Below are 18,882 nucleotides of genomic sequence, written 5' to 3'. Positions count from 1 at the left end.
CTAAGTATGCGTGATGGGGAGCTCAGGTTGGGAAGGGGGCCGCACGACTCTGGGTCTCAGATTTCTTCATTGGACCGTATCGGAATGAATTAGACGGTTCACTAACTTTGCCTTATTTTAGAGATGGGATATAACGGGACTGGGGAAGGCAAGCCCCTTCGAGGTCGCGCAGCGGCCAACGGCAAACGTCCCTCCTCCTGCTGCTCAGTAACTCTCGCACAGAAGTTAGGGCCACCATTGCTTTTATTTGTTGCTTTGGGTGTAGAAAAAGCAGGAACTCCAGATGTGTCGGCGAGCCCTCCGTTAGCCAGAGCTCCTGGTGGTGGGCGGAGCTCTGGGAAAAGGAGGGGAAGGTGTGAGGAGGTTCCTCATTGGCCAGATAGCTTCAGAAGCTGAAGCCCGTTCGTTGGAACTCCGGTTGGGAATGGAATTCCGAGATGGTTGGATAGAGCCCCCAGGTGGCCGAACCCCTCTAAGTGGAGCTGGTGGGGGGCGGACCCCCGACAGGCGGAGTCCTCCCTTTGGCTGGGGCTCCAGCAGTCGGCGGCGAGCGGGCCCGACGCCTATTTCTGGGCGGGGATCATGTCGTCGATGGACTGGCCCTTTTCCAGCTTCTTCTCCATCTCCACCATGAGCTTCACACCGTCCACCACCAGCTGCACCTGTTCGACTTCGGACGAGCCCAGCCGATCCGCGTTGGATATGTCGAACACTGAGCCCACAGCAGCTGTGTCCACACCGCCTGCAGGAGCAGAAGGCAGGGGCATAAGCAGGGAGCAGAGGTGCAGGAATGGGGCCCAGGATGCGGCCCCCGTGCCAGCGGAGACGGCTGCACGTACTGGACGCCTACTGTGTAACCGGTTACGTGCATTGAGTCTCCTAAATGTCCATTCGTGGGCTCACGCCTCCGGCTAATTTAGATACCTCTCCCCTCAACCACCCAACATGAAAATACAGCCCTGCGGCTAAGAGCGAGTTCCGGAGCCCGGCCGTCTGGGGCTGAACCCTGACCGTCCTCTCCTTTACACATAGGAAACCGAGGGCCCTAGGGGGCAGGGGACATCCACAATTTCATGACGTCCTATCGATTCCTATGAGACAAAGCGTGCTGACGCCCATTTACAGAGGAAGAAACTGAGGCCCACGGAGGGGTAGCCCTGGTCCCTCCAGAACCCGCATGGATGCCCCGCCTCCCCTTCCGCACAGGGCCAGCCCCCGACGCCGCGGCAAGCGGAGGCAGAGCCGCACCTGTGCCGCGCTTCTGCAGGCGCAGACGGGTGAGGATCTCCTCGAACTTGGGGTGCTTGCTCAGGTGCGCCAGCTTGACATGCACGCCTCCACGCAGTCCGGTGCCCAGGTTGGACGGGCAGGTGAGCACGTAACCCAAGTGCTCGTTCCACATGAAGGGGTGGCCAGCTTTCTTGAAGATCTCCTCAATCTGAGGTAAGGGGAGAGGACTGGGGTCAGCGCCAGCGGGCGCCCCAAATACACCGGCAACCCGGACGGGGTTGGGAGGAAGACGGGGTGAGGACGTGGGTGGGGGGTGGGGTTGGGAAATTGCCGGCGCTCAGCTTCTGAAACGAAGGGCCGGACCACCCAGGTGGTGCAAGATGCAGAGGGGGCTGGGCTTGAGGACGCTTCCGAGGAGCGTTCTTAGGGGCGGGGCTTGCGCAGAGGGTGGAGCCGGGTTGCCCCGGGGGGCGGAGCCCTGAGAGGCGGGCGGGGCGTTCCAGGTAGGGCGTTCCAGGTCGGGTAGTCCCAGGTCCGCCGCGAGGGCCAGCCTCCATACCTTCTGCAGCCCCACGCAGAAGCGGCGGAAAACCTCCTTCATGTTGCCCCCCTTCTCCATGGAAATGACTCGGAGGTGGTCCTCCTCATTCACCCACACCAGGAAGCTCTTGTTGTCATTGTGCCTAGTGTGGGGCAAGAGGAGGCCAGGACATCAGCTCCGCGTGGCCACCCCACTCCCGGCCTCTCGAAAACACCCCCACCGCTAGGGGGCAGCGGGCCGGAGGAGTTTCGAGTGGTGGCACCCGTTCCTCAAAGTCGCAGAAGCTTTACCCCCGTAGACCCGAACGTCATCGAATCTGAGGAATCGCCAGTCTAATTAGGATCAAAGGTTTTTAGGGTCTTAAGTCTGAACAGCATTAAATTACAGATGCTTAGAATCTCAGAATCTTTGAAGAACAGAAGCTGGGAGTCCGAATTGACAAATCTTGGAAATCCTACATCTGGTCTCAGGGACCAACCTTGCCTTCACCTTGTGACATGTCAGAAATAGAGGCTTAGAGCCATAAAACATTTAGATCTGGAAATGTCTGAAACCAGGGAATCACAGAACCTAGAATTAGTGGAATCCAAGAACCTAAAAATACTCAAAATCTTGGAACCTTAGAATCGTCCCATCTGTATATCTTGGAACTCAGACTCTCCAAATCATCTGAGACCTAAGTTTTCAAAACCTTTGAAAATCTTTCGCTATCAGAATTGGGGATTCAAAGGTTCATAGAAAGTAACTATAAGCAACCGTAAACGATAAAACTAATAGCCAATGTTGGGCACTTACTATATCCTAGACACCGTTTTCATTACTGCTCTCCATTTTACAGATGGGGAAACCAGGGCAGAGAAATGTTAAAATAATGTGCCCAAGGTCACACAGGGGTGAAAGGCAAGGTCACTTTTCTGGGGATGCCTGGAAACATCGTCATTTTTATGGTGTTGGCTTTGGTAGAGGAATGGGGAGGCTGGCAGAGGGGACCTCACCAGATGCCACGGGCGTCGGGCCAGTCCCGGGCCATGCCAGAGGCCAGCAGCAGTGGGGACACGGGCTTGTCGAACAGGAAGTGATCGTCAATGAGTTGCTGCTGCTCCTGCTCCGTCATGCTCTTCAGAGGATAGTACTTCCCCTTGAACTCGCCTGTCAGGCTGTTGAGGGCTAAGGGGGGCCACACAAGGGAGTGGTCAGCAGCCTGCCCACCACAGCCTGGGCGCAGAGGCCGGGGGCTTGGTCCTGTGGATATGCTAATGGCATCTGAACACTAGGGCAAAACCCAGATTTTGCATAGAATCTCTCCTTCCTTGACCTTCACATCCCATTCACCTGTGACCAACCGTGTGCTGAAGCCCCTCCAGTTGGCCAACAAGATGGACAGTCAACATGTTAGGAATTTGGGAAGCCATCCGTAAAAATTATTATAAAATAGCATATGTAGGGGTGGCTGGGTGGCTCAGTGGGTTAAGCCTCTACCTTCGGCTCAGGTCATGATCCCAGGGTCCTGGGATTGAGCCCCAAGTTGGGCTCTCTGCTCTGCAGGGAACCTGCTTCCTCCTCTCTCTCTGCCTGCCTCTCTGCCTACTTGTGATCTCTGTCTGGCAAATAAATAAATAAAAATCTTAAAAAAAGTTATTATTAAAAAAATAACATATGTAGTATTTGTTTATATTCATATATAGAATAAATGTATAGGGTGCCTGGGTGGCTCAGTGGGTTAAGCCACTGCCTTCGGCTCAGGTCATGATCTCAGGGTCCTGGGATCGAGTCCCGCATCGGGCTCTCTGCTCAGTAGGGAGCCTGCTTCCTCCTCTCTCTGCTTCCTCCTCTCTCTCTCTCTCTGCCTGCCTCTCTGCCTACTTGTGATCTCTCTCTGTCAAATAAATAAATAAAATCTTAAAAAAAAAAGAATAAATGTATATATTTATATACACATTAAACACTTCAATATAGTATATTATATAATGCTATATATCACATGCTTTATACTATATTATATTGTTAAAATAATTTATCTAGGAGTGCCTGGGTGGCTCAATTGGTTAAGCGACTGCCTTCAGCTCAGGTGGTGATCCTCGAGTCCTGGGATCGAGTCCCACATCAGACTCCCTGCTCTGTGGAGAGTCTGCTTCTCCCTCTGACCCTCCTCACTCTCATGCTCTCTCACTCTCTCTCCCTCTCCCATTCTCTCTCTCTAATAAAAAACTAAAATCTTAAAAAAAAAAATTTATCTGGCTGCCTCAGTCGGTAGAACACACAACCCTTGATGTCAGGGTCGTGAGTTTGAGCCCCATGTTGGGCGTGAAGCCTACTTAAAAAATAATAATAATTTATGTAAACTTCCAGTTAAATAAACTATATTTTAAAACAAGTAATAGGGGGCATCTGAGTGGCTCAGTCAGTTAAGCATCTGACTCTTGATTTCAGCTCAGGTCGTGATCTCAGAGTTGTGAGATCAAGCCCTGCACTGGGCTCTGTGCTGGGTGTGGAGCCTGCTTAAAATTCTCTCTCTCTGGGGTGCCTGGGTGGCTCCGTGGGTTAAAGCTTCTGCCTTCGGCTCAGGTAATGATCCCAGGGTCCTGGGATTGAGCCCCAAGTTGGGCTCTCTGCTCGGCAGGGAGCCTGCTTCCTCCTCGCTCTCTCTCTCTCTCTGCCTACTTGTGATCTGTCAAAAAAAAAAAAAATTCTCTCTCTCTCTGCCCCTCCTCTCTCTCTCTCTAAAAATAAATAAATAAAGTTTTTTAAAAACCCACAGGTAGTAAATATTCAAAATGGTTACTTCCTAATTATTTTATTGCATCTTTATTATCTATGTTCTTGAAGATTTTTCGTCCCTATCTGATGATGGGGATCCCACGTACCTAGGTGCATCGCTTCCCATCTCTCTATGACATCATGTTCATAGCTTAAAATTGGTCATGGTAGGAGAATTTACACCTTGGAAACTGGCAGTCGATGCAAATTGAGGCTGGTTTTTTGGTTTGGTTGGTTGGGGGTTTTTTGTTTGTTTTTGTCTTCGTTTTGCGAGCTGGGTGTTAAACATTTACTAGAAACAAGGCGCTTGAAAGGCCTAATGATTCTACCACTCAACCCTACCCATTCTTTCTCTACATCCCACTGTCTACCCTTCACCCCAGAGCCCGGACCACTGTGGTTGCCCCTTACAGTCTCTCTGCTCCTACCTCTGCCCACAGTCTGTTCCCCACTCAACAGCCAGAGGACTCCATGAAATTCTGTGGACTTACTCTTCTCACCATCCTCCCAAGGTTCCCATCTCTCTCAGAGTCAAAGCCAAAGCCCTCCAGACAGCCCACAAGGCTCTGCACAGCCTAGCCACCCATATCCCTCTGAACACATCTCCTCCCCTGGTCCACTCAGCTCCAGCCACACTTTTCCACCTCAGGGCCTTTGCACTTGCCACTCCACCTGCCTGGAATTCTCCAGGTTCCTTCTTGTCAATCAGGTCTCAACCCTTTCTTTCTTTCTTTCTTTTTTTTAAATTTAATTTATTTACTTGAGAGAATGAGAGAGAGAGAGAGAGAGAGAGAGCATGAGAGAAAGGCAGGTCCGAGGGAGAAGCAGACTCCCTGCTGAGCAGGGAGCCCTATGCGGGACTCAATCTTGGGACTCCAGGATCACAACCTGAGCCAAAGGCAGTCGCTTAACCAACTGAGCCGCCCAGGCATCGCTCAACCTTTCATTTCTAGGAGAGCTCCTCCCAGTCATGCCGAGATGCACCTTTGTATTTTGGCTACATGGCATGTTGGAATTCATCATTCTTTTGTTGGTTTCTGTGTTTCCTCTTATCTCCCCACCAGGCTGACAGCTCTGTGAGAGCGTGACCTTGTCCATCTTATTCATCACGGGAGCCCTAGCTCCCTACGCAGGACCATAACAACCGCAAATGTTTGCTGGCTGGCTGGCTGGACGGATGGAGGTCAGGACCCCGATACCACTGAGGGTCTGCGTGGTTGTGCCCTGGGTGCCTTGTCAGCGCCCCCTGGCTTTCACCAGGGGTAATGCTACCGGCCGTCACTCATCCGGCACCCATGACTTACCAAACTCTTATCATGGAGAAGCAGAGCCAGAGCTGGGTGGTCCCAAGGGTGGGCGGGGAGGGGGGTTCTCACCTTCCACGGAGAGTTTCTCCACGGCCCGGCGCTCGCCCCGGGAGCAATGGGGAGGCAGGGTGTAGCCCTTGATGCTGCGGCCCGTGCGGACGCGGCTGCTGAGTACATAGTTGGGGTCCAGGTCGTCTCCACCCTGGAGGGCAGGAGGGTGGTCAGGGCTGGGCATGCTCCCAGTTCCAACTCTCTGCTACTTCCTTTGGCTCCTTCTTGTCCCCAGGCTTCTCCCACCGCCACCCTGGTTCTGCCTCTCCCCTCTCTCTCTCTCCCTCCATCCTTCTCCCTGCTCCTCATCTGTCCCTCTTTTTCCCTCCATACATCTCTTTCCCCATCTTTGTCCCCGCTTCCTATGTCTCTTCATCTTCCCTGTCTCTCCTCCCATCTGACTCTCCTTGCTCTGTCCTTGGTCTCTCTGTCTTCTGTGCCTCGCTGTCCCTCTTTCCCTCCCCTCTGTCTCTCTGAATGCTCCTTCCCACATGCGTCCTTCCCTCTCTCTCCCCTGTCCCTCCCCTGGCCTGGAGGCAGCTGACCTTGAGGTTCTCGTGGTTGAGGTCAGTCTTGTGCTTGTCAGTGGGTTTGTAACCCCCGTGCCGGTCTTGGATGATGGGGTCAAAGAGATCCTTGAACACCTGGTAGGACTCCTCATCACCGGCCACACAGCCCACAGTCATGATGAAGGGGTGACCTGGGGGTTCAGGGTGAGGTCAGAGGTGCTTGTCCCCAGCAAGGAAGGCCCGGGCTCCTGGGTCCAGTGTAGACTGTATGTGCGTGTGCACGTGTGTGCACGTGTGTGTGTGTGTGTGTGTGTGTCTTGGCAGGTTCTCATTCAAGACCTCTAGGTCAGAACTACAGAGGATGAGGGTTGGTTGGACAGAGAGGGAAGGCTGGGAGAGATCAAGGGGATATCTGGGGTGAGGGAAAGGTGCTGCAGACAGGGCAAAGGAGAAAGTCTTAGGGGCCCAGTTATAAAGTACCAAAAATATTACCACTTCAGAGTCCCCAAATCATGGACTCTTCCTTCACTGAAAAACTTTCAGAAACATATTAGACTATTGGCTCCCACAGATAATAAGAGACTTGAAAGACCCTCGTATTCCCAGGTGGGGAAACAGAGGCCCAGAGAGAGGGGACACCGCTCCTCAATCACACAATGAGTTGGAGGCTAGAACCCCCCTCAGGGCTCTGATGTCCTTGGAGAAAGAACCAGGGCACCAATGACACCCCCTGCCAGACCCTGAGTGCGTGCTTTGTCCCCAGCGCTTCTCCAAGCCCTGTAGGTGCACAGACTCTGTTTTCATGATGTGGGTGCCCATTTTTCAGTGGAAATTGAGGCCCTCAGGAGACGGAATGATTTCTTCACATCTTACTTGTATGCATTTGTGAGGGGTTGGCCACGTGCTGGGGCCCATCCCGAGCCCTTCATACATGTAGCCTTATTTGCTTCTCACAACAGCCCCTCGAGTATAGCCCCCATCTTCCAGACAGGAAAACAGAGGCCCGGGGAGGTGGGACCAAGGCATGGCAGGCAGCCTCCGGAGCCCCCACCCCACCTGAGTCCCTGTCCACACTCCAGCAAGGAGGCCCACCTGGGTTGTCCACACCGGTCTGGATGACATCGTCCAGGGTGAAGCCAGATGGAGTCTCCTTGTCCCGCAGCTTCTTGTAGAGCTCCGGGGTCAGCACCTTGGCCATGTGGTTGTTGTGCTTGCTGAGGTCGGGGTACTCCTCCTCAGGCTTGTAGTTCAGCTTGAACTTGTTGTGGGTGTTACTGAACGGCATGGTGGCGGCGTGGGGGGCCTGGTGGGCAAGGGCGGGTTGCGGGGGGGGGGAGGTTAACTCGCCTCCAGCAGAGGCCAACAAGGGAACAGAGCAAAGCTTTGGGGTCAGACCCAGTCCTGACTCAGGTGCTGTGTGACTTGGAACAAGAAGGGTCTTGTCTCTGAGTCCCTGTGACTTGACGGGATGCATGGGGACTCTGGGTCAGATCCCAGCTCGGCCACATACAATAAGCTGTGTGACCTTGGTGACTCAGCTTAACCTCTCTGTGCCTCAGATTACTCATGTGTACAGTGGGGGTGACAGGAGCCCTCATCTCAGGGGCTTAAAGGAGTTCGTGTACATTAAGCACTTGGGATAGTCCTGGCACACAATAAACATTATTTTGCTTAGCTATTATTATTATTATCGTCGCTATTATTTTAAAAGTCTGTGTGAGGAGCTGGGGGGAAGGTGGACGGTGTGGCTGAGAATGAGTGTGTGAGCAGAGAAGGGACATTCTCTCCACGAAGCTTCTGCTTAGTTAGGGGATGAGGAGCAGGGCAGAAGGGAAGGCTGGGTAGCCAGACCCTCTCTTTACTGACAACTCTGGCAGGTCTTAGTTGAGAAGGAAAGCCCAGTCTCCGGGGTCATCAGAGCTGGGTTCGAATCTTGCCTGTGCCAAATCACCTGCTGTGGGACCTCAAGCCAGGTGCTCAGCCTCTCTGAACCTCTTTTGCCTAGAAACTGAGCCTGGGCCCGGGGGTTGCCAAGAAGAGTCTTCTGGTGCAGGGACGTGGCAGGCTGAGCACACGTCCTCACTCGGAGCTGGGTCTTGCTTCCTCGAGGGATGGTTGCCGTGATGGTTATTATTAGTTTAATTCATAAGACCCAGGAAGGAGGAGGAGGGATGCTTCAGTGGTGGTGGTGGGAGTGGGAGGTGGCTGGCAGCTCCAGGGACGGGAAGCAGGTAGAATGGTAGAAAGGAAATGGGGGGGAGCGGTGCAGGGTGAGCTGAAGCCTGAGGTATCAGGCCCGGGCAGATGGAATTCACCAGAAGAAACATCATCGTTGGAGCTACTCTCCAGGGCTGGGGATTATTTATAGAGTCTGGCCACTCCTTCTCCCCTTCCCAGCTGCTGCCCCCCCACACCCCCCTCACATTCCTGGGGCTCCATTTGCACCAAGTCAGCAGCCTGGAGACAGGTGGGCCAGAGTGGCCGGGAGGACACGCATCAAGGCCTCCAGGCTCAAGGGCTTCCAGCCCAGAAACCCCACTTCGGGGTGTCCCACCCCCAGCCTGCAAGAGGTGCGTTCGCAGAGGGTGCTGAGGCAAGCTGGGGGAGCCCCAGAGCCACACACAACCCCCCAGATCACACCATAAATAGAGTCACACACCCGCTTCCAAGCCCGCGGACACACCCAGGATACAGGCAGCCATGCAGGTGCCATAGAAAGTCAGATGCAAGGTCACAACGCCGTGGGGGAACAACTGGGCACACGCAGAATTGCAAATGCAGTGACCCCGCAGACAGATGACAGACCCCTCCCACTGGGCTTCCAGCGCCCAGCGCAGCGCTGGGGACAAGCCATCACAAACACAGGCCCAGCCTAAAGCCCCACGCAGGGGTGACAGCTGGCAGCTGCTGAGACTCCTTTTGTCTCCAAGATCCCTCCTCATGACCTCGTGCCACAGACCAGGGGTCTCACAGGTGGAGAGGACCCCCTCATGCACGGTCGACCTTCCCACCCACTGACCCGCCTGCATGGAGGAGGATATGGGGCAGACTCCCACGACCGGATCAGCTGCTAGCCCCATGGGGGCCCCAGTCTGTACCCTGCCCTGACTCCCACCCCCGGCTGTACCTGGCTGGGCTGTGCGGAAAGGGGCTGTCTGTATCCCGGAGGCGACACTGACCCAAAGGAAGGGCCCGCAGCCCCGGCCTTATATAGGGGGGCCGGGCTGTGCTACTGGCTGGGAGGGGCTGCCCCCAAGGAAGGGAACCAGAGGGCAGCTGAGCCTCTCATCTCCCTGCCCGGGAACCGTGCCCACCCTGAACCCAGGCATACCTCGCGCCCAGCCCCATGGCCTTGTATGGGCTGCTGCAGGGGCTGAGCCCAGCCCCCTTTCCCCCATCAACTTAATTCCCCCACCAAGTGCTGAGTCGGGCTGGCAGGGACTGCTGGCCCCCCGCCCAGGACACAAGACCCTGGTAGGGGACGTCCCAGGCACGTAGAAACCACTCCACTAGGCCACCAGACCCTCCTGGGCTGGCCAGGCCTCTCCTCAGCCCCCAGTGGCCTTGACCTGGATAAACAGCAGGTCCTGAGCCCCGCCCCTGGGGAAACCTTGCAATAGTCCCACTACTGGGGAGCACTTGGCCAAAGCCCAAGACTGAACGCAGAAGAGCCTGACCCTAGAAGCCCGTGTTTGGATGCACTTTCCTCCTCCGGAGCTAGTGGGAGGGAAACGGAGGGTTGCCAGAGCTGGGAGATTCAAACTCAAGGCCAAGGTTGGAGGTGGTGGTCGCCCTCCCCACTCCAGTCGGGCGGCAGGCTGACGCGGGGAGACTTCCCGGGGGTGGGGGGGGGGGGGGGGGGGCAGGGAGGGACTCATTCTGGAAGGGCGCTTATTTTCAGAGGGCGCTTCGCTGTCGCCTTTGCGAAGACCTAGACCCGAGGTGCTGGGGCCGGTGGGGGGCAGGCAGGGACAGGTGTTGCGGGGGTGGGGTCGCCACGTGTCCGGGTTAATTATAACCAGGCGTGTCGGGTGTCCCCTGCCTCGCCTCCTTACAAGGGCAGCCGCGGTCCAGGGAGGCCTCCCCCGCCCGCAGCGGAAGGGGGCTGGGCGGCGGCTCGGGTCAGAGCAGAGCACCGGCAGGACTCCCGACTCGCGCACCTCCAGATCCCGGCGGAGCAGGAGCTCTCGACGGTGACCTGGACCTCAGGGGCTGAAGAGGGCATTCCGTGCACGCGGGGACGAGGACGGCTAGAGGAAGCCGTATCCTCTGCCTGGGAGGCGCCGAGATTGCAGGGCAAGCCAGGAGAGTCCAGGGGGCAGGAGGAGTCCAGGGAGCGCCCAGGATTACAATCGAGAAGAGACCAGCCTTTTCCCTCTGGGGTTCCTCCCTCCTCTCGGGTGTCCCCCATTTCCGCATTTCTTCCCAGGCAGTTGGGGTCTGATCTAGGGAAAGGGGGCCCTCCCTGCCTTTCCCCAGATTCCTGGTGGGGAGGAAGTGCTTAGAAAGGGAGATCAGGGGAGATCTCTCCACCCACTGTTCCTTCCCACCAAGATCAGAGTGGCAAAGTTCTCCTTCGTGGCTAGGGAAACGGAGGCTCAGAGAACTAAAAGGAACTAGAATAGAATAGAGAGGCATGTATCATTTCAACAATTCTTTATTTTTTAAAAAAAGATTTTATTTATGTGAGAGAGATCATGCTCAAGAGTACAAGCAGGGGGAGGGGTGGGGGAGGAGAGGGAGAAGCAGGTTCCCTGCTGGGCAGGGAGCCTGACTCAAGGCTGCTGCATTTGAAGACCCTGGGATAGTGACCCTAGTGACCCGAGCCAAAGGCAGAGGCTTAACTGACTGAACCACCCAGGCACCCCAACAACTCTTTATTAAGCACTTATGGGGGACACAGCAGAAAACAAGACAGTTGGTTCCATGGAGATGACACTGGAGTGAGTAAAAACACATAAATATGTGCTGTCATGGTGGGGTCATTAGGGCTTTGGCAGAAAATCAAAGAGAGTAAGGGGTCCCCCTAACCAGGCCTCTCAGGGGAGTGAAATCTGAGCAGAGACCCAAGGGAGAGGTAAGAGCCAGCCATGTGAGGATCTGGAAGGGAAACAGCAGGTGCAAAGGCCCTGAGGCGGGAGTGGCTTGGCAAACCTGAGCAACAGGGAAGAAGCTGGAAAGCTGGAGCAGATGGGGGAGAGCAGAGAGTGGGAGGAAGAAGATGAGGGATAGGAAGTGACCTGTAAGACCATGAAGGAGATTCCATCCCACAGCAAATGGATGGGAGCCCCTAAGGGCTGTGAACAGGGGAGACAGGATCCAGCTCGGCCCACCGCTCTGGAGCCCGCATAACCACACATTCCTTTTGGCCATAGAGCATAGGAAGAACTTCCTGTGTTTGGGGAGTTTCCTACCCTACGACAGTCTCCTTTAGAGAAGCCAAAAGTTTCCCAGAATCCCTTACAGCAATATTCCAGTCATGTTGACCTGGGCTGAGGGGCCCAAACACTCCAGCAGAACCTTGGATCATGAGCTCTACTCCTTTATCTTCTTTGAGTCTCATAGAAACAGTTGGTCTCAGGGAGCCAAGACCCTCATAGTGTATGTTCATTCCAACCCCCAACCCTCCAAAGCCATCTATCTCCAAGGCCTGTTCATCCTTCCTCCTACCCTAGCTCAAGACCTCCTCCACAATCCCCTTCTGCCCTAGCCTCCTCTCTGGTCTGACCCAGTCTGTCTCCTCCCACCTATTTCCTACATTTCTGACCGCTCCTGCTAGAACCGGCTATGGCTCCCCAGTGCCCTCAGGATAAATGAGTATTTGTTGACTAAGGAAATAACAGTAGACTTATCAATTGGAAACCCCTCCAACCAGCTTATGCAGAAAGGGCCTTACTACCAGATATTAGGTGCTTAAAATCATTAAAAGTGTTGAAGGAGCATGCTCTGGGCTAGGTCACCAGGAACGTCTCTTGTCCCTAGAACCACGCTCCCTTTGTATAGTTGGACATGCCAGAAAGAGGTTAGCATGGACGGTGAGAAGCCACTCCAGTCTCCACCTTGACCGTTAAGTATTATGGAGCACTCCTATATGTCAAGTACAATGCTAAGTGCTTTACATATATTAACTCATTGAACACTGCCAATGATAAAGCTCAGAAAGATAAAATGAGCTGCCCAAGGTCACGCAGCAGGTCAGGGATGAGCTAGGACTCAAAGTGGCACAGGGCTGCCAAGAGTGGGTTCAGGCTTTGGTGAAGACAATTTACAGGCCTCTCAGCAAAGTCATATTGTCATCCCAGAGTCCCTTTCAAGATGGGTCTCCAGGCCCTGATAATTTGTACCTCCTTCCCCATTACCCCTTCATCACCTTGGCTGTCTGGCTTCAGGGCTCAAGACCTTATGTGTATTAAACAGTTTACTTCCCCAGCAGTCCTCTGAGGCGGATACTGCAAATTTTACAGATCAGAAAAGTGAAGCCCAGAGAGGTCAAATCACTTGCCCAAAGTCACACAGCTGGGAAACAGAACCAGACCGGACTACATAGTTAGTCCCTGAGTTTGTATTTCTCATCCCTCCCCAAACCTACTTCTTCCTGCTGAAGCCCCATTTTACAGATGATGGATGCCGAGGCTCAAAGAGGCAAGGAGTTGCCCAAGGTGACAGGCAGTATTCTAGAATTTCAGAGTCTGTACTCTTTTCACCTCCAAGCCCTGGTGTTACAGAGCAATCTTGCTCCCAAATCCTCCCTTTTATCCACTGCCTCCCCCTGTCCCTGCCGCTCCCCTAGGCATGAGGCTGCCCCCTGCAGGAGAGACCCTGGGAGGCAGCACTCCACCCCCAAGGCCCATCACTCCAGAATGCTCTCCTCACTCAACCTCAAAATTCCTCTCCCAATCCTGGCAGTCCATGATGCCAACTCATTCAAGGAAGACAAATAATAAATCAAAGCCAGCCCCAGAACTGGAGAACCAGAAAGCCAGACTGTTAAGGACCTGTCCACTCCTTTTTCCCCAGGAGCAAGCCCACTGCAGACCTGTAATCAGTTGGATGTCACCGCCCCCCCCAATGGTGATGGTGATTGTGAGAAGATAGGCAAATGATATAGTCTTTCATGACTCCCCTCCAACCTCACTCCAGTCCCTCCAAATTGATCTTTATCAACATATCTATACATTTTCTTCTAGGTGTTGCTTTAGCTGCATCTTAACCTCTCAATGTTGGTTTTGGGTTGTTTTTCATTCAATTATTTCAAATTCATCCTTTGTTTTGAAAATGTTCTATTTGGAGTGTATGAACAGTCACATTTCTTAATATTTTAGTCTCTTGGGGGTGCCTGGGTGGCTCACTCGGTTAAGCATCCGATTCTTGGTTTCAGCTCAGGTCATGATCTCAGGGTTGTGAGATTGAGCCCCATATCAGGCTCTGCTGGGTGTGGAGCCTGCTTAAGATTCTCTCTCTCTCCCTCTGCCCCTCCCTGCCCAACCATACACTCTGTCTCTCTCTTAAAAAAAAAAAAAAAGAAAAAAAAAGTCTTTTAAATTATTTACCTCTTTATTGAGGTATAACTTACATACCACAAAGTGCCCTAATCTTAAGATCAATGACCTTTTATGTGTATGTACAACTGAGTAAGCAGTACCAAGACTGAACACTCCAAAAAGCTCTCTCATTCCTTTCTCTTTTCCAGTGGAACCACTATCCTGGATTTTAACACCATAGTTGAGTGTTGCCTGTTTTTGAACTTCATATAAATACGATTGTACAAGGTATCTTCTCTTTTGTTGGATTTCTTTTGCTCCATGTTCTGTCCAGACTCATTCATGTTGTCAAATGCAACAATAGGTTGTTCTTTGGCGGATTTTGTTACATAGTAGTTTGGTTATTGGTCATTTCTAAATAGTTTCTGATTTCTGGTATGATTTCTTTGCAGGTCAGGATCCCAGGGTCCTGGGATTGAGCCCCACATGGGGTTCCCTGCTCAGCGGAGAGTCAGCTTCTCCCTCTGTCTCTGCAGCTCCCCCTGCTTGTTCTCTCTCTCTCTCTGTCAAATAAATAAATAGGGGCACCAGGGTGGCTCAGTGGGTTAAGCTTCTGTCTTCGTCTCGGGTCATGATCTCAGGGTCCTGGAATCAGGACCCGTGTCAGGCTCTCTGCTCAGCGGGGAGCCAGCTTTCCCCCTTCTCTCTCTCTGCCTGCCTCTCTGCCTACTTGTGAGCTCTCTCTGTCAAATAGATAAATAAAATCTTAAAAAATAAATAAAATCCCCCCCCTTTTTAAAAGAATTAGGCTAGTGGGGCGCGTGGGTGGCTCAGTGGGATAAAGCCTCTGCCTTCGGCTCAGGTCATGATCCTAGGATCCTGAGATCAAGCCCTGTATCGGGGGGGGTCTCTGCTCAGCAGAGAGCCTGCTTCCTCCTCTCTCTCTACCTGCCTCTCTACCTACTTATAATCTCTGTCTGCCAAATAAATAAATAAAAATCTTAAAAAAAAAAAAAGAGGGGCACCTGGGCGGCTCAGTGGTTTAAAGCCTCTGCCTTCAGCTCAGGTCATGGTCCCAGGGTCCTGGGATCAAGCCCCACATCGGGCTCTCTGCTCGGCAGGGAGCCTGCTTCCCCCCATCTCTCCCTGCCTGCCTCTCTGCCTACCTGTGATCTCTGTCTGTTGGATGAATAAATAAAGTCTTTTTAAAAATAAAAATAAATAAAATAAAATTTAAAAAAAGAATTAGGCTAATCTATAGATACTGCTTTGGAATAATTGCCAGGTGTCTTAGTCCATTCAGGCTGCTATAATACAGACAGGATGGCTTATAGAAAACAAATTTTTTGCTCATAGTTCTAGAGGCTGAAAGTCCCAGATCAGGGTGTCAGCCTGGTCAAGCAAAAGACCTCTTCCAGAACACTGACTTCTTGTATCCTCACGTGGGAGGAGTGATGAGGGAAGTCTGTGGAGTCTCTTTTTTTTTTTTTGTAAGATTTATTTATTTTTATTTGAGAGAGAGGGAAGGAAGAGAATCCCAAATAGGCCACTCCCCCCTTGAGCAGGGAGCCTGATAAAGGGCTCAGTCTCACAACCCTAAGATCATGACCTGAGCTGAAACTAAGAGTTGGATGCTTAACCAACAGAGCCAACCAAGAAATTATATAAGACTAATGAGTCACAGACCTGTACCCCTGAAATCAATAATACATTATATGTTAATTAATTGAATTGAAATTTTAAAAATCCAGGAAAAAAAATAAAAAGAGTTAGACGCTTAACATACTGAGCCACCCAGGCTAGGTTGGGTGCTGTCTGATTCAAACTGAATTTTGCTCAAATAAACCCTTACAATATGTTTTAAGCCTCAGTTCCTTCTTTTTTTTTTTTTTTTTAATTTGTTTCACAGAGAGAGAGCACAAGCGGAGGGAGCGGCAGGCAGAGAGAGAGGGAAAAGCAGGTTCCTCACTGAGCAAGGAGCCGAATGTGGGACTCGATCCCAGGACCCTGAGATCATGACCTGAGCTGAAGGCAGATACTTAATTGACTGAGCCTCCCAGGCGTCTCCTCAAGTTTCTTTTTGAACATTGTGGGGTGTGGGCCGAAGAGAGGCAGCCACACAAGGGAAGCCTTTCTCATGCCTGAGTCAGTCCTGAAAGGAAACGTTCTCAGCCTCTGAAGATCTGGGGTTGGACCCGGCAGGACCTTCGCTCTGCCATTGGCCAAAGCAAGTCACATGACCACACCTGAAGTCAAAGCCATCATTCAGCCTACCTGTCCTGGTAAGCTTCTTTTTTTTTTTTTTTTAAGATTTTATTTATTTATCTGACAGACAGAGATCACAAGTAGGCAGAGAGGCAGGCAGAGAGAGAGGAAGAAGCAGGCTCCCTGCTGAGCAGAGAGCCCGACTCGGGGCTCAATCCCAGGACCCTGAGATCATGACCTGAGCCGAAGGCAGAGGCTTAACCCACTGAGCCACCCAGGCGCCCCTGGTAAGCTTCTTTTTATTTGTGTTTTTCTGAAATGGGTACTCACACTTGTGCATACATATACAATTCATATCCGTGAAATGTTTCTGGAAGGACATTAGAAACTGGTAATCATGTTTCCTTCTGGAAAGGGTGTCTAGGGATCAAGGAGAGACAAAGACCTACTTTTCAGTCTACAGTCTCTTGTTCTCTGTGAATATAATTTCTGATAGTTCTTAACTTTTTATAGTGAAAAGGAAGTGATGAGCTTTTAAAAAACTGGCCAAGAGGGGCACCCAGCTGGCTCAGTGGGTAGAACATACAACTCTTGATCTCAGGATTGTCTCAGGATTCTAAGTCTGAGCTCTACATTGGGTGCAAGGATTACTTAAAAATAAAATCTAAAAAAATCACAAAAATAAATAAAAACTATGGCCAGGAGGTGAAGAGAAAAGCCCCCAACTCTACCCATTTTTCTGACATGGCAAACTGAGGCCTTCAGTGATAGGATTGGGGTGTTGTTGAGTGCCTTCTTGGTGGTGGTCTTGGGCAATGGAGTTCCCCTTTGAGCCTCAGCGTCCTCATCTTTAGATGGGGCCAGTAATAATGCCTACCTCAAAAAAATTAAAAACAAAAACAAAAAATAATATTGCCCACCTCTGGGGGTGGCTGTATGGATTCAGGGGTTTTGCTAATTCTTGGCTGTGATCTTGGACAAGTCACCTGGCCTCTCTGTGCCCTATCCAGTTGCTGTACATTCAGGGAGTTAATTTACAAGCCTTAGCATAGGGTCCACCCTAGGTAAGAACTCAGAAGCCCCAGCCCTCACTGGTGTTGTACAAATGTCCTTGACACAGGGCCAGCGGAAAGAAGTGATCACCTTAGTCAACACTTTCTCCCTTTCAGCCTTGATCCCATTTAATCTCGAACACTATGCTATGTGGGAAGTGTGCTCATTCAGGATTTATAGACTTGGAAATAGGTGCTCAGAAGCATTGCTTGCCGCAGGTTATATGGGAAGGAAAATAGCAAGATCAGAATTTGAACTCAGATCTGCCTGTCTCCAACTGGCCCCCTGTCACCCGCAAGTTTACCATGTGCTACTCTGCTCTAAGCCTTTTACAGGGATTACTCACTAATCCCCACAACAGCCTCACAAAGTAGGTTCCCTGGAGACCAAGGCCCAGAGAAGTTTGTTGCTAGCTCAAGGGTCACACAGCCAGCAAATGATGGAGCTGGGATCTGTACCAGGCTCCAGGCTCTGCACTGGCTCTTTGTAAGCATGTGGCAGATCCAGAAATGATGTCCAGCACCCTGAGGCCAACACAGTGCAGTTAGGAGGGAAGGGTTTGTCTGCCCCCTTCTAACCTGTTCCCTAGAAATACCTGGGGAAGTTAGAGGGCGAGTTTAGTTTTACTGGCCATTATTCAGCTGTTGGCCCAATAATTCACTCCGTGTTCTGCCTGTGCTCCGTAGTCCTGAGGACACAATGGTCCTCAGGGCTGGCCCTGAGGAAAAATGCGATCTGCGCAGTAGTCTGGGGCCTGGACCGCGGCCCAGCAGCCCCCTCTGCTGGAAGCATCCTGTAGTGCAGAGACCCACGTACGGCAGGAAAAGCCCCGCGTTGAACCAGATTCTACTGAGCCCAGCTTTGGCCAACTTGGGTTTCTAAGACTTGATTCATTCGGTCATCCACTCAGCAATTACTTATTGAGCACGTACTTTGCACCAGGCTCTGTTCTAGTGCTAAGACACAGCGCTGACAATACAGAGCCCTATCCATCCATCCTATCTCCATTTACAGTTTTCAGAAAATAGACACACTGAGAAGTTAACTTCCTTGCCCAAGGCCTTCACAGCCAGTAAGGGCTGAAATCAAACCCAGAGCCCAGTTTTTAGCCACTACAATTATCTCGCCAGTAAAGTGATGAAATATCATATGACAACATTACATAAAATAATGTTAAGTATTGAAAAGTTTTGTGAACAAGATCAAGCAGGGGAGGGGCGCCTGGGTGGATCAGTGGGTTAAGCCTCTGCCTTTGGCCTAGGTCACGGTCTCAGGGTCCTGGGATGGAGCCCCGCATCCGGCTCTCTGCTCAGCGAGGAGCCTGTTTCCCCCTCTCTTTGTCTGCCTCTCTGCCAACTTGTGATCTCTCTCTCTGTGTCAAATAAATAAAAACTTAAAAAAAAAAAAAAGATCAAGCAGGGGAATGCGGTAGTGTTTTGGTGGGACAGTGTAATTTAGGAGGGGCAGTCAAGGAAGGCCTCTCGGAGGAAGCGGCCTTTGCGAAGCTCCCAGAGTAACGAATGCGATCTATGGAAAGAGAGGTCCAAGGAGAGGGCCCAGCCAAAGGAAAGACCCAGGGGCAGGCGCGGCAAGAAAGCCGTCGGTCCGGGATCCGAAGTTTCCAAGATTCCAGCTGTGCTGACACCCGGCTTTTCAGACTCCAGCGCGCTGGTATCTTCCTCGGATTCGACGGGCCCGACAGCCTACCGCGGCGGTTCTGCTATTGCCGCAGGGCCCGGGCCGCTGGG

At 52.1% G+C, this 18,882-nt stretch overlaps 1 protein-coding gene across 1 annotated transcript; it reads right to left on the bottom strand.

Annotated features, from left to right (window-relative positions):
* Positions 1–298: 298 nt before the first annotated feature.
* On the bottom strand, positions 299–9,562 carry CKM (creatine kinase, M-type). Its single transcript, XM_044260546.1, has 8 exons — positions 9,523–9,562; positions 7,488–7,698; positions 6,432–6,586; positions 5,905–6,037; positions 2,767–2,938; positions 1,790–1,913; positions 1,249–1,438; positions 299–742 (listed from the first exon to the last, which is right to left on the bottom strand). Exons 2-8 carry the CDS (start codon positions 7,678–7,680, stop codon positions 564–566), a joined length of 1,146 nt encoding a protein of 381 aa, XP_044116481.1. The 5' UTR covers positions 7,681–7,698; positions 9,523–9,562; the 3' UTR covers positions 299–563.
* Between the last annotated feature and the right edge of the window lie 9,320 nt (positions 9,563–18,882).

This window comes from Neovison vison, chromosome 7 (genome assembly GCF_020171115.1).
Source record: "Neovison vison isolate M4711 chromosome 7, ASM_NN_V1, whole genome shotgun sequence".
Classification (NCBI taxonomy): Eukaryota; Metazoa; Chordata; class Mammalia; order Carnivora; family Mustelidae; genus Neogale; species Neogale vison.
The sequence above is the reverse complement of the archived record's forward strand: the minus strand, read 5'-3'. Positions and strand labels throughout refer to the sequence as shown.